General features: G+C 39.5%; 1 protein-coding gene across 8 annotated transcripts in view; it reads left to right on the plus strand.

Annotated features, from left to right (window-relative positions):
- gus (splA/ryanodine receptor domain and SOCS box containing gustavus) overlaps positions 1-15,736 on the plus strand; it is a 57,791-nt gene that overhangs the window by 40,234 nt on the left and 1,821 nt on the right. For all 8 annotated transcript variants that reach the window (XM_089740070.1, XM_089740067.1, XM_089740066.1 and 5 more), the window contains 3 exons: positions 11,723-12,025; positions 13,234-13,495; positions 14,817-15,072. In XM_089740070.1, coding sequence (XP_089596196.1) covers positions 11,835-12,025; positions 13,234-13,495; positions 14,817-15,072 — 709 coding nt within the window. In that variant the 5' untranslated portion in view covers positions 11,723-11,834. The remainder of the gene's footprint in view (positions 1-11,722; positions 12,026-13,233; positions 13,496-14,816; positions 15,073-15,736) is intronic.

A 15,736-nucleotide genomic window follows, 5' to 3' on the forward strand; every position in this document is an offset into this window, starting at 1 on the left:
GGGACTCGTGGTAAACAAGGAAACTTAACCTGATCTTCTAACAATTCTCAATAGTTATATGAATACTATTCACAGGTTCAGTATAAGGAAACTGGCCAGAAAAATAATGCGGTCAACTCTAATGTAGTCATTATGTTGTTTCCAAATAAACAGCATGCTATTACGCGTAAATTTGGCATATTATAGTAATTTAAAATAAACAAAAGGTTTCGTTTGATCATAATAGGGATGTTGATTCAAATTTTTTTTTTAACTGAAATGTTATGCCCTAAAAAATAGTAGAAATAAATGCATTCAGTAATCTATTTAGAACTAAAATTGGTGTCTAAAGCATGATACAAACAATGCTTAATGAGCTCATGTATCACTGGCATTATTGAAGGCGAAGAAAAACACCAAGATATTCTCAAAACGCACACATCATTCCTTAAACTACCTATGCATGTCTTTAACATAAAAAATCTCTTTCTTTGTCATTTTACTGCTCATTTCAATACACTATTCACCGAAAAGTTGCTTTTATTGGTTGTTGCATATAAAAACAGATAAAAATTAGAAAACACTCTATCATTCATGTCAAGTTGTGCGTTTCCGTCCTTCACCTTCTAATTTGGGAAACATACGAATGTTGCCTACAAGCGTTTCACTCGGCTCCTTCGTCGAAATTTCATTCAGGATCGTTAAAAGCATTTACAAAGCAGTGGAGGCGGGCATTATCTGGAGGGAGCCCGTGGTAGTATTGTTCTCCGCACGATCCTCTTCAACCACTTAGAAGATTGCTAAGCTTTGTCTTTCAATGATACTTTTGTGTTTCTTCAATTTGATTTCACATTTTATCTACCTCCGAAGTGATTTATTTCGCTTTATTAAGCTGTTCATTATACGTCCATTTTAATTGATTTCCTTTGTCATTCTTGCTCCAGACTTGTTCGAAAAGATTGGTTTGTATTTTTTTTAAATTATAATAAGGAGTTTTTTTTTGTTTGTTTAATTATTAAGAATAAAAATCATCAAGTAGTACTGCAAATTTTCAACTACATACAAATTTATCATTCCGCAACTTGTTATCACTGGTCATTATGTTTTGATGTCAAGGTCCTTATTCTAAAAGTGACCTAATATTTTATAATAACAAGTTCGATTCATAAAAAATACACAATTCTTATACAAACTTTTATTTTAACATTTGAAAATATAATTTTTACCAGAATAAATATAAAGGTGTACAAATAAATAAGTTTCCGCCGTTTTGAGAAAGATGGTGTGGCACGAGGTTTACGTTCGAATTCACAGATGATAATCGGCTTGAAAATTAAGTTGATCATTTAAGAACAACTTAACCCTATCATATTATTAACTCCGTATTAGCATCATTTTTTTTTTATCCAAAAATGTTAAAATTTTAACCAATTAAGCGTCATTTGCGGGAACTTTTAATTTACTTTTTTAATTTAAAAAATCTGCAGCCGAGACGCATCGATTCCTCGTAAAAGCATTTAATGAGGCTGCCTTGAGTGAGAGAACATGTCGTGAGTTAAAAACGGTGATTTTGACGTAGAAGACGAAGATCGCAATGGAAGGCCAACAATTTATGAGGATGCAGAATTGATGGAATTATTTGAGGAATATTCGTCTCAAACACAAAAAGAACTTGCACTTACTTTAGAAGTAACTCAGCAAGCAGTCTCACATCGTTTAAAATCGTTAGGAATGATTCATAAACAAGGTAATTGGGTTCCATACGAATTAAAGCCGAGGGATGTTGAACGCCGATTATGCATGAGTGAAATGCTGCTAGCTAGGCACAAAAAAAAGTTTTTTACATCGAATCGTCACTGGTGATGAAAAGTCGATACATTATGATAATCCAAAAAGAAGAAAAACATGGGGACTACCTGGCCACGCGTCAACATTCACAGCAAAACCGAATATTAATGGAAAAAATTCATGCTGTCTATTTGGTGGGATCAGCTGGGTGTGGTGTATTACGAGTTGCTTAATCCAGGCGAAACAATCACTGGAGCTCTCTACCGAACGCAATTGATAAGATTGAGTCGAGCTCTGAAGGAAAAACGCCCTCAATACTACTCCAGACATGACAAAATTATTCTGCTCCATGATAATGCTCGTCCGCATGTAGCGGTACCGGTGAAAAATTATTTAAAAACACTTAATTGGGAAGTACTACCTCACCCGCCGTATTCACCAGACATTGCCCCGTCTGACTATCATCTGTTCCGGTCAATGGCACATGCTCTGTCGGAGCAGCGGTTTACATCATATGAAGATACCAAAAATTGGGTTGATTCATGGATAGCCTCAAAAGACGAGGAGTTCTTCAGACGTGGAATCCGAACTCTGCCTGAGAGATGGGAAAAAGTAGCTGCTAGTTATGGACAATACTTCGATTAAATTTAAATTACCGTTCTTACATAATAAATATTATTTTGACGACAAAAAACGGGGGAAACTTATTTGTACTCCTAATATAAATATTTTCTTCGAACCACGGTAAATAGTGAAAATATTTATTTATAACAAATTGCGCAATTTTTGTTACAAAAATATTGCAATATATGTATTACGCACACACTGTTAAATGCTAAATTAAAATACGATTCGATGTTCATTTGAATTACTCTCGGCGTTTAAAATAAGATACGGCGTTTCGATGTAAATGTTGGTTTTATCGTTTATTTTAATTACCTTATTAGGTGTTTCGCTGGTCCATGTAGGTTGAATGCAGGTGTGGCAGCGAAAGCAGCTCGCTCCCTTGACACGCCACGGCGTGCGCGCATTGCTGTCAAGGCCTTTTAACTGAATCTATATGCGACATTATGCCTAACAAAATTTACTTTGCAAATCGTATAGGCAAAACTAATCACTGCTGGCTGCTCGTAGGACGTGAGACAACAGAGTGATCTGCAGCCGGAACAAGCGTGTGCTCGATTATACCACCACAGAGTACCACGAAGATGGTGTGGTGGTAACGGCTAGTCGAGCGCAATGGAAAGAGAGTGTGTACAACCCTTCCCCTTAGAAACTTTAATCTTGTCGTCCATCCCGACTAACATGCGAACAATTATTTCCTTCGACTTCCTGGTAGAGCCGATTCACTTATTTAGCGTTTACAGACCTCCATCCACTTACTATAAAACAGACTGTACTTTTTTCTACCTCTGGCGGTAATTAAAAATCCTCCACAGAACGAGCCTAATTCTATCGCCCTATATGTCTCATAGGACGCATCTTCTAAGACAGCAAATCGAAGGTTTCAGAACCTGTCGTATTGCAATCAACGACTAAGGCGAGAACTGACTTAACTTTCCAGAATCGCAATATGCTTTATTAAATGTTTCGGAAATTATAAAATCATTAGTATTACATCATCTACCCTCATATTCTTGCAAAAAGGGCTATGCATTAAAAGGCTGTATGAAAAAATTGTATATTAATACTATGACGGTGAGATAAAATTTAAATTATGGTGTTTATACCTTGACACAATAACTTCGTTATGATATGGCGATGTCTATCCTTGACACGAGGTATGCATTCGCATCATCATAATATGCACTCGCGCACGGTCCGACACGCGTTATGCAACTACCCGCAACTCACTACATAAATATTCATTATTAAATCACTACGTTAATTTCATTTTAAATAATTATCACTGGAATGATAATTTAATGCGCACATTAAAAACAAAAGGAAAACAACGTTTTTAAATATACCAATTTAAGATATATTCAGCATAACGAGCCTTAATGATATCTGTTCTCTTTAAAAAATACGGCAGGTACTGCAGTTGGTTTATTAAACATAGGACTGGGACCGTCTAAAAATTTTTGCAACACAATTTTCATGCGCAGTAACATTTTCCTTATATCAGAACTCCCTAAGGGTTAAAACCACATATTGGATACCTCTAGTTAGATTCAATGGCTTTCTCATTTTTTGTTATATTTTATTCTACCTTTTCGTCGAAAGTTTTTCTTGAGAATACCAATGTACAATTCATTGTTCAATATAATAAAAAAAATCAGCTTTAAATAAAATGCAATGCTTAACATAAGTTTTTTTTATTTTTATTTTATCACTGGAAATCTTCACGTAATATTGCTTGAAAAAAGAAACAGTAGTTTTAACAACAACAACATTTAGATACACTACATCATTAATTTGAAAATTGTACTGTAAATTTTGCATTAGTTACGATAGATATGAGATACGATACTCCAGCTGTTTTCAGCGAGCAAAAAATAAACATTGTTTCTGAAGTTACAACTTGAATCTGTGGTAGTGCAAAAATTCAATTTACGAAGTAAGTTTCGGGGCCAGGGAAACTGCTAAGTGGGTTTTTCCTTGACACGAGGCCCTGTTGCAACTCTACAACCGATACAAGGTTACTTTGAAACGCCCTAGCGATTATTTAATTGTTATTAAAACAAGTGACAGTTCATCGTTGTCATGCCGAGACCTATGAACTGACACAAAAAAAACACCAAATATTTTATAACTTATATTACTGGTGGTAGGATCTCTTGTGAGTCCGCACGGGTAGGTACCACCACCCTGCCTATTTCTGCCGTGAAGCAGTAATGCGTTTCGGTTTGAAGGGTGGGATAGCCGTTGTAACTATACTTGAGACCTTAGAACTTACATTTCAGGGTGGATGGCGCATTTACGTTATAGACGTCTATGGGCTCTAGTAACCACTTAACACCAGGTGGGCTGTGAGTACGTCCACCCATCGAAAGCAATAAAAAAAACCAATAAAAAAAAATAAGCCTTCAAATTCGACCATGAAACTAAAATTGATATAGTTTGAAAAAATAATTTTCTAGAATTTACAAAAAAACGTACCACAATTCTCACTGCTAACGAACGTAGACAAAATATTTGGCGAACGTTACGTAAGTTTGAACCAATGAAGCTTATCGCATTTGCGATGCCGATAACCAAGTTCCAATATTGATTTCAACAACTTTGCCCACATAAATTCGGAACTGTAGAATATTTTCCATTTATGTCAATAGATGACACATGGGATGGTATGAGAAGTTACGAACAAAAAAAATGTATCAGTGGGGGGCTATCGTCAAAAACATATCGAACTTGACAGTCGATACGTAATCGTACCATGTGGGCAGTGACAATAGCTGCTATGTTGTGTCAAAATTTACGATTCTTATATTTACTCCTGCAAATATTGTAAATTTTTATGTTTTATATTACGTTTTACGTTTTATATATACGCAAATATGTTTTACTGAAAATGGATTAGACCAAAAAAAAATGTTTTTCGAATGTTAAGTAAGACTTAATTTTTTCTAGAAAAGTGAAACGCTGCTGTAATATCAAAAAAGTTAATTAATTCTCGTAATTCCCGAATGTCACGATATACGAATTTTGCATATTGCAAAAAAAATTGTTTTTGTCCTCTTTTGGCTTACTGGTAACTCGATCAAAAATTCCCTAGTAAAAAAAAAGTGAGGTTAACACCAATCATGTAAATGTAACAAGTATAATATTTTTAAATGTATATTATATAACTTAATAATAACCTAAAATAACTTACTAGTAGCCATAGGCAACGTGAATACCGGATTCTTTCTAAAGATATGACTCCGAAATTCATTTTGCTTTGGAATACACAATACTATAGAATTAAGACTTAAACCTCACGTCTCATGGTGAATTCCGGAATTCACACTGCGATGTCCATGGGCTACGGTAACCACTTAACAGCAAGTGGACTAAATAAATTTATTCACATACGTGGAATAAATTTATTCACATACGCCAAACAAGTCCAATTAAGTTTGTACATTGAAGTAGTCGTGGCCTGAAGGATAGAACGTCCGGTGCATACGTGTTGAGCCATGCACCGGTGTTCGAATCCCGCAGGCGGGTACCAATTTTTCTAATGAAATATGTACTCATCAAATGTTTACGATTGACTTCCACAGTGAAGGAATAGCATCGTGTAATAGAAATCAAACCCGCAAAATTATGATTTGCGTAATTACTGGTGGTAGGACCTCTTGTGAGTCCGCGCGAGTAGGTACCACCGCCCCGCCTATTTCTGTCGTGAAGCAGTAATGCGTTTCGGTCTGAAGGGTAGGGCAGCCGTTGTAACTATACTGAGATCTTAGAACTTATATCTCAAGGTGGGTGACGCATTTACGTTGTAGATGTCTATGGGCTCCAGTAACCACTTAACACCAGGTGGGCTGTGTGCTCGTTCGCCCATCTAAGCAATAAAAAAAAACATAATAAAGAACCCTTTCGATATTGTAAATTCATTCTTTGTAAGCAGAACTCTGACAACAGACCGTTTTAAATTTGTTAAATAATGTATATGTATGCGCGAGCTGTAATTCAATTAAGAATTAATCCACCAGCTTTTTCAGTATTCAGTCCGGTTGTCATTGAACGTTTCAATTTCGTTTGTGATTGATTATTTTGTTTGCTTTACAAATTAAATGGCTGCAAAGTTAAACTGTTTCGCGGACCTTGATGTTACATTACTATTTATTGATCATCAGTGGTTGCATTTAATTGAAACTAAACTCAATATCTATCTTCTATCTTCTTCTTCTATCTATATATTAATACGTGAAGCAAAAACTTTGTATCCCTTTTTACGAAAATTGCGGGGACGGAGGAGTATGAAATTTTCCACACTTATACAGAACATAGAGAAGCAGTGCACAATGCTAATTTTTTTTTAAATAATGCATAAAAGATACATTAAATCAATAAAGAAAACATTACACACACTACCATGTATTTGACACACACACGCATGCATACTATTTATTTATTGTCAAACTTTGGTTCTTGACGTCTGTGGTCAAATTGAGAATAGATTAAAATTAAATATTGTTTGTCTTTATTAATATTTTTCTATAGTGTAGTCTTGGCGTTGAAAATACAATCATAATAGTGTACAAACTTACAATGCCAATTAATTATAGTCGAATTTCGACTTCTGCGGGACCTCTAGTATATATAAAAATGTATTGCTGTTCGTTAGTCTCGCTAAAACTCGAGAACGGCTGGACCGATTTGGCTAATTTTGGTCTTGAATTATTTGTGGAAGTCCAGAGAAGGTTTAAAAGGTAGATATATATTTTTTTTTATTGCTTAGATGGGTGGACGAGCTCACAGCCCACCTGGTGTTAAGTGGTTACTGGAGCCCATAGACATCCACAACGTAAATGCGCCACCCACCTTGAGATACAAGTTCTAAGGTCTCAAGTATAGTTACAACGGCTGCCCCACCCTTCAAACCGAAACGCATTACTGCTTCACGGCAGAAATAGGCAGGGTGGTGGTACCCACCCGCACGGACTCACAAGAGGTTCTACCACCAGTAAAAATATGAAATAAATATGAAAATGCTCGGAATTATATAAAAACAAACAATTTTGTTTTTCCTTTGATGTGTCCCCCGTCGGGCGGATTCCTTTTGTTTGTTTTAAGTTTATATTATACAAAAGCTTAGGTCTTTTATTTATTGATTGAGGCACTACAAAGTCTGCCGGTTCAGCTAGTTCCTAATAAAAATGAAAAGGATAAAGTATACAGGAACTTTTAAAATACTATTAAAGCGATCGTCGTCACCGCTAATGGGATACAAATGATATGCCATGATATGTGGCGGGCTTCTAATCCTTGGCAAAACTCGTAAGTGGGCTGACCGAAATAAAAACTTTATGTTTGCACATGTAATGTAAATCTAATGTAAATCCCCTTGTATTAGATGTAGTTGTAGATATTAGTAGTTATTTTAAAAACCAGTATTTGCATTTGGTGTTAATGGTAGGCAGCGATTTGACCATTCCACTGCTATTGCTTATCTCCACGAGCGACAATGACGACTCGTCTGTCTGTCTACAAAGTCAAAAGTATTCCAAAAAATTACGTGTAGCGGTAGCCATCACAGAACACAAGATATTTGACAGATTCCTGAATCTGTACAGTTAAATTATTAATTAAATTAAATTAGTAATTGTACTGTTAACAGTGAGACCTTACAAGCTCAGGTCTCAAGGTTGGTGGCGGCATTTACGTTGTAGATGTCTATGGGTTCCGGTAACCACATAACACCAGGTGGGCCGTGAGCTCGTCCATCCATCTAAGCAATAAAAAATATAAAATAATTTTCTTACGACATTTTCAAGATAAACTTGCATACATACAAGTTTCGAACAACAACATTTGGATCATCGGTCTACCGAGCAATATCACCCGCTCTGTGGAAGATATTTTTGTCGTATACATACGTATCTGTTATTAGTAGTATTTATGGATTGGCAACTTCTCATCACCTCTTCTCTGTCGACCCACATTTGATGAAAATAAAATTCAGATCACAATGAAATTCTAAACAAGTTAAAGTTTATTAATGACGAAGTCACCAATCGCGCCGGCAGTTAAAAATACTACTTTCACGTAGACCGATAATGTGATTACGAAAATACAAGCGCGGGCATCCGGTGAAAGGGGTTTTTGGTCTTAAGTCGGCGACTCGTAATGAACTGTTGTGGGTCGCAGAGATGGGATATTATTTACGACTGCGGGTGACACGGTGCGTACGTCACCGCTCTGGTTCATTGTTCGAGCGCGTTGGCACACGCTAATGCTGTCAGCCTAGCAACGTTCTCCAATTCCAACGTTCCATTCACCTCTCACTGAGCGTGAACGGTAATGTTGCACACAGCCGCACCCTGGGTAACAACATTTATTCATTTAAAAATGTTTCAAAATGTACAACGTCTGTGTGAGGTGTCGTTTATCGGGAATGGCCAATGTTGGCTTGGAGTTCCCATTGACTCGCGATTGATGTGTACGTGTCTGACGCCATGAAAATTTCCTTAGGAGTCGATGACCAAATACAATTGGGTTTTTCGTATAACAACGAACTAGAAAATTTCGTGACGTTTCTGTTTTATTTATTTCTTAATCCGACGTTTCAAATACTAAACACTTTTCATGGTCACGATAGACTAGAAAGCGTTCTTTTACGACTCATGAAAATCTAAGGAAACGTTATTAGTTATTCTCGTTTCGTTAGTTGATTCGCGATTAAACAACACAGGCAGCTTAGGCAGACGAGCATACGGCATACCTGATGGTGAGTGGTTACCATCGCTCATGGACATCAGCAATGCCAGGGGCAGAGCCAAGCAGCTGCCTACCGTAAAACGTCTGAAGGAGGGATGGTGAAATTCACGTTGTGATATCTATGTGATTTCTTCGATGATCACATAAATCACCTGCAGAACCGTGAACCTAGCCAGCACAAAAAAAATAAGACTCAAAATTTTATAAATTTAAATAATTAATTTTCACTAATTTGTAAATGATGATCTAACATCAATAGGCACACTTGTCCTAGGTGTATTAAAACATTAGAATTTTATTGCAACATTGTAATGGTAACACCTAAGTCCTAATTAAGTTGCTAATTTAAAGATTTACTCACGGCAACCCCCTCTTCCGTTCCAGCCTTTTAGCCCCGTGCATGGCGAGTTGTAATTAAATTATAATAAAATTAGAATAAACGCGAATGTTCATTTTACAAGCCTGTATTTTATTTATACAACTACTATTTTAACAGATAAATAAATATAATACGGTAAATAAACCCGAGACGCGTGCTCCCACTCTGATTAAAGAATATAATAAATATGTAGTTTACGTTGTGTGTTCATTTTTTAATATCGGTCACGTGTACGAACAGACGTCATAGAGATCACTTGCGTAGGTTTTATTTGTTCGCATAATATCATGTTCAATAAAAGTTATAAAACAGAGTAACAAAACTAAATGTATTTCCCTGGTTGAGTCCGAGCTCGCACACCTGCCCTAGTGAAACTGGAAAAGCCTCAGAGACACCAGTAATGCTTCCTTCTTAAAAAAAAGTATTCCATCTACTTGTAAACCACGCTTAATTACTCTTCCGATATCATTTAACGAAGAGCTCCTTACAACGAAAAAGAACAACGTGGAAAAACCGCCAAGGGACCGAATCTTATCTATTTTGTGAAAGAAATATAACTGCGTAATCTCAAAGGAAATCTAGACGACGGAATTGTTCTGGGATCATAAAAGCCAAGACGAAATTATGTGTTATCTCAGAACGCTTGTTAACCGTAAATATCGACACAAAATCTAGATGTAAAATACGTTAGGCTTGGAGCGAACCGTCGACGCGGTGTGAGGGGACGCATTCACTCACTGCCTTTCACTTCCCGCTTTTGTCATAGCCGTTCTAGGTAACGGAAAGGTAGGCGGCCTTGTAGCTTGCACGCCTCCTAGGTGTCCCTTCCCATCCTAATTAGATTATACACTATTAGAATTAGAACCACACATTAAAAGAACATTGAGCTAGCCCGTCTCTACTGAATTAACAACCAACATAATGTATGACAGAACGTTTAATTTTAAAGATCTCTTACAAAATTTATGTTACATAAAATAATTACATACAATATTCAAATCATTCAGTAATATAACACTCGTGCCCTACAACCAAACACGACGTGCAATTACAGAATTACCTCCAATTACATGACATCACGGCCAAGGAAAAAAAAAACAAATAACGATTTAATTTGTTAGCGAGAAGCGGTCATAGAACATTCGCATATGTTAGAAGGTGAGGCTCGAGGGCCGTGTTAACCTTGGCTTTTGAGTGGCGACTTTCACGGTTAGACACGCCACGTTACATAAGACGTGCGGGTATACTCCTGCAGACGCCGCCGCCCCGGCATCTACAGTGACGACACCATCACCACTCACTAACGACTAAACCGGTTTCGTGAACTTCAACAATGCCACCGTTTTAATCAATTGCAGATATTGCAACACACACTTCGCTATTAATGAATTGTAACTATCAATCAATCTATCTATCAATCTGTTGTTTATGATTTATAACGATTGACACCTGGCAATAGAATAGGCAAACTCGAAAACAAGCTCCAAGTGGGAAGGGATTACGATTGATTAATTGCTCGATTGTAATTTATGAAACATTGCATTTGTAACGTGAAACGCATAGAATGAAATATTACAAGCATTCACGTCAAAAAATAGTTCACTATTTGTATAATTGTTATAAAAATTTAATCTGCTTAAATCGCCAAGTTAAATAAATTAAAGTTATCTATCTATATTATAACTACTGAACCATGCATCCGATTGACTTGAATCTTGGTATCCATGTAGAAAATACATGTACTTAATGCATAGCCTAATATTTATATGAGTGAGTGTTGGACTCCCTAATAAAAATAATAATGTTAATTTGAAATGCGAAGCGAAGCGGGCTAGTTCAGCGGTCGGGGAACTTTTTAATTATTACCCCAAAATATTTTTGTGTAAGATAATATAACCCCATCGCGAAGAACAAAAAGAAAACGAAATCGCTTATTTTTAGTATCTTTCATAATATAGCCCCCATGATAATTTTGAAAAGAAAACAATCACTAAAAATTTAACGATTCTAAAGAAGTTTCACTTCAATGTATACTTTTACTCACAAAAGTTTCATTTTTAGCGCGCGCCCCCCCCCCCCCCCCCCCCAAATTTCATTTTACCCCATTTGGGGTCATTTACCCCAGTTCCCCGACCGCTGGGCTAGTTCGTTATAAGAACTGTTGAGTTTTTAATAGTTGTAATATTTTACTATAATTTGTTGAAGGTACAAGAGCGGGGTGCGCTCAGTGAGGGGCGGAGGCGGCGCGGGCGCGGAGGAAGCGCGGCGCGGCGGCCTCAAAGCGCTGCCGAAGCGCGCCCGCACTCGCTGCCGGGGCATGAACATGGGCCAAAAGCTTTCCGGCGGTGTCAAGTCGGTGTCGCGCGAGTGCACGGCGCCGTTCAAGGCGGTGGTAGCACGCGAGCTGGCTCCCGAGCCGCCCAGACCTGCGCGCCTGGACGCGCTGCTCGACGCGCCGCCCGCGCATCCAGAGTTACAGCTCAAGCATGCATGGAACCCAAACGACAGGTGAGGAATTGTTCGAGATATTTTTTTTTTTAGCTTAGATGTGTGGACGAGCTCACAGCCTACCTGGTGTTAAGTGGTTACTGGGACCCATAGACATTTACAACGTAAATGCGCCACCCACCTTGAGATATAAGTTCTAAGGTCTCAAGTATAGTTACAACGGCTGTCCCAGCCTTCAAACCGAAACGCATTACTGCTTCACGGCAGAAATAGGCAGGGTGGTGGTACCTACCCGTGCGGACTCACAAGAGGTCCTACCAGTAAATGATATCAACGTCTCATTTTTACCATCGCACCGCCCGCCACCGGAGTAGAGTTCATCCATACTACCTGGAGCCACTAAGTTAATCCACAGTGCGTTTCCAGTTTTTTTTTTGCCACGTACCATCCGGCTACGGAATGAGCTCCCCTCCATGTTGTTTCCCGAGCGCTATGACACGTCCTTCTTCAAACGAGGCTTGTGGAGAGTATTAAACGGTAGGCAGCGGCTTGGCTCTGCCCCTGGCATTGCTGACGTCCATGAGCGACAGTAACCACTCACTATCAGGTGGGCCGTATGCTCGTCTGCCTATACGGCAATAAAAAAAAAAGTGAGCCTAATTTGTTTTTGAAAAAGTATTAGCAAATAATCTCATTTACAAAATGTATGGTAACATACATTTGCTGATGATATTCCGCATTACGCCAACGCATTACTGTTTAGTGGTTGGTGTGTACAAAACCAATAGAATGCGCTATTTTATCGCGGTAGCCTCATTAACATTCTCTAATGTATGAGTCGCTCTAATGATAATGAAGGAATAATATATTTTTTATTGCTTAGATGGGTGGACGAGCTCACGGCCCACCTGGTGTCAAGTGGTTACCGGAGCCCATAGATATCTACAACGTAAATGCTGCCACCCACCTTGAGATAAGAGTTCTAAGGGCTCAGTGTAGTTACAACGGCTGCCACACCCTTCAAACCGAAACGCATTACTCCTACCCGTGTGGACACACAAGTGGTCCTACCACCAGTCGTCATTACGCAAATTATAATTTTGCGGGTTTGATTTTTATAACACAATGTTATTCCTTCACCGTGGAAGTCAATCGTGAACATTTGTTAAGTACGTTCATTAGAAAAATTTCGTCATGGCAGGGTTGTGGTACCTACCCGTGCGGGCTCTCAAGACGTTCTACCAAAGTGACATAATGAAATTTTCCAGGTCATTAAACATATTCGTTAAGGAAGAAGACGCACTGACATTCCACCGGCACCCGGTCGCGCAGAGCACGGACTGCATCCGCGGCCGCACGGGCTACACGCGCGGGCTGCACTGCTGGGAGGTGGTGTGGCCGGCACGACAGCGCGGCACGCACGCCGTCGTGGGCGTCGCCACGTCCCACGCGCCCCTGCACTCAGTCGGCTATCAGAGTCTAGTCGGGGCCACCGATCAGAGCTGGGGCTGGGATTTGGGTAGAAATAAGGTGAGTTCAACCAAAGCGTGGTTATATTGCCCTAAGCATTTCCTAAGGCGGTCCTGTATGAATGTGGACCCAGTAATGGTTTAAAGTGCTTATGGGCCACCGATCAGACCTGGGGCTAGGATTTGGGTAGAAATAAGGTGAATTCAAGCAGAACGGGTTGTATTGCCCTAACCATTTCCTAAGGCGGTCCTGTATGAACGTGGACACTGTAATGATCTAAAGTGCTTATGAGCCACCGATTAGAGCTGGGGCTGGGATTTGGGTAGAAATAAGGTGAATTCAAGAAGAACGTGGTTGTATTGCCCTAACCATTTCCTAAGGCGGTCTAGTATGAACGTGAACACTGTAATGGTTTAAAGTGCTTAAAGAAAATCAAACTAGTCGAAAGACGACGCAGCTATGTTGCGTAGTTAAAGAGCTCCTTCATACAACTTAGTTGATTAGGGCACAACATGAAATCACAATTACTCTCACAGAAGCACAATCATTCTCTTCAAACTAACGAACGGCTACGCGCCATTTCTATTGTCTAACACCACAGTTACAGCTGGTTCAATAGAAAAGTTTTTTTTATAACGAACTAGATGACCTGGCAAACTTCGTAGTGCCTCAATCGATAAATAAAAGAAAGATTTTCAAATTTATCTACCTTTTAAACCATCTCTGGACTTCCACAAATAATTCAAGACCAAAATTAGCCAAATCGGTCCAGCCGTTCTCGAGTTTTAGCGAGACTAACGAACAGCAATTCATTTTTATATATATAGATTTATCCAACAGAAGTCCGTAAATCATTTCGCGATTCGTCTACCTCCTGGGATTTTTTTTTATTTATTTTTTATTGCCCTTGTAGGCAGACGAGCATACGGCCCACCTGATGGTGAGTGGTTACCGTCGCTCATGGACTTCAGCAATGCCAGGGGCAGAGCCAAGCCGCTGCCTACCGCTTAATACTCTCCATAAGCCTCGTTTGAAGAAGGACATGTCATAGCGCTCGGGAAACACCGTGGAGGGGAGCTCATTCCATAGCCGGATGGTGCGTGGCAAAAAAGATCTCTGGAAGCGCACTGTGGATGACCGCAGTGGCTCCAGGTAGTATGGATGAACTCTACTCCGGTGGCGGGCGGTGCGGTGGTAAAAACGAGATGCCGGTATCATCTCGAATAATTCCTCAGAGCACTCCCCATGGAACATACGGTACAAAATACAGAGGGAACCGAAGTCCCTCCGCAGACCCAGAAGTTCCAAAAAAAGGATTTTTTATTCCCTATTGTTTTTATTGGAGATCAATAATCAAGGTTGTGTATGTAAACGTTTCCAGGTGTTCCATAACGCGAAAGGCACTGGCGGCGGCGGCACGACGTACCCGGCGCTGCTGCGGCCCGACGAGCAGTTCCTCGTGCCGGACCGCGTGCTCGTCGTGCTCGACATGGACGAGGGCACGCTCGCCTTTTGCGCCGACGGACGCTACCTCGGCGTCGCGGCGCGCGGCCTGCGCGGCAAGACGCTCTACCCCATCGTCTCCGCCGTCTGGGGGCACGCCGAGATCACCATGAAGTACATCGGCGGACTAGATCGTTAGTATACATTGTCTTATTGTGGCTTCTATTAGCAAAATCCACTGTTTATCGAAGCTCATAGACATTTTTTTTTGGTACAATTTTTCCTTATTAGGAAAGGCAAGGGGATCTAAGTCCATACACCCTTGTCTGTTCTATATAATTTCTGAAATAAATTTTCAAAAAAGCCGAAGCCACGTCTTGTATGATTTATATTATATCCTGAAATTAAAATTTCGTTGAGGCCGAAGCCAAGTTCTTTATAATTTCTTCCTGAAATAACTCATAGATATCACACCTGGTCACCGTCTTCGCCGAACCCGTCGCTTGCGACGAAGGGCTCTACGAGTAAATTAACCCATAGACACAGCCCACTGAGTTTCTCGGCGGATCTTCTCGGTGGGTCGTGTTTCCGATCCGGCGATAGATTCTGCGAAGCACTGCTCTTGCTAGGGCCAGTGTTAGCAATAATCCGGTTTGAGCCCTACGAGCTCTCCTACACGTCAAGGCGACGCTGAAATAGCCTCTCAAGGCTATCAACATAGTTAGGAAAAAAGGTTCCTAATGATGTACCTATCTAATAAGCGACCAATGCTAAATCTCATAAAAATGAATTTAGCGGTGTTAGGTTCTGTTGGTTAGTGAGATAGAGAGTGAGTGAGAGACGCTTGGTTGGTTACAG

The sequence above is a fragment of the Bombyx mandarina genome, chromosome 03, assembly GCF_030267445.1.
Source record: "Bombyx mandarina strain Sakado chromosome 03, ASM3026744v2".
NCBI lineage: Eukaryota > Metazoa > Arthropoda > Insecta > Lepidoptera > Bombycidae > Bombyx > Bombyx mandarina.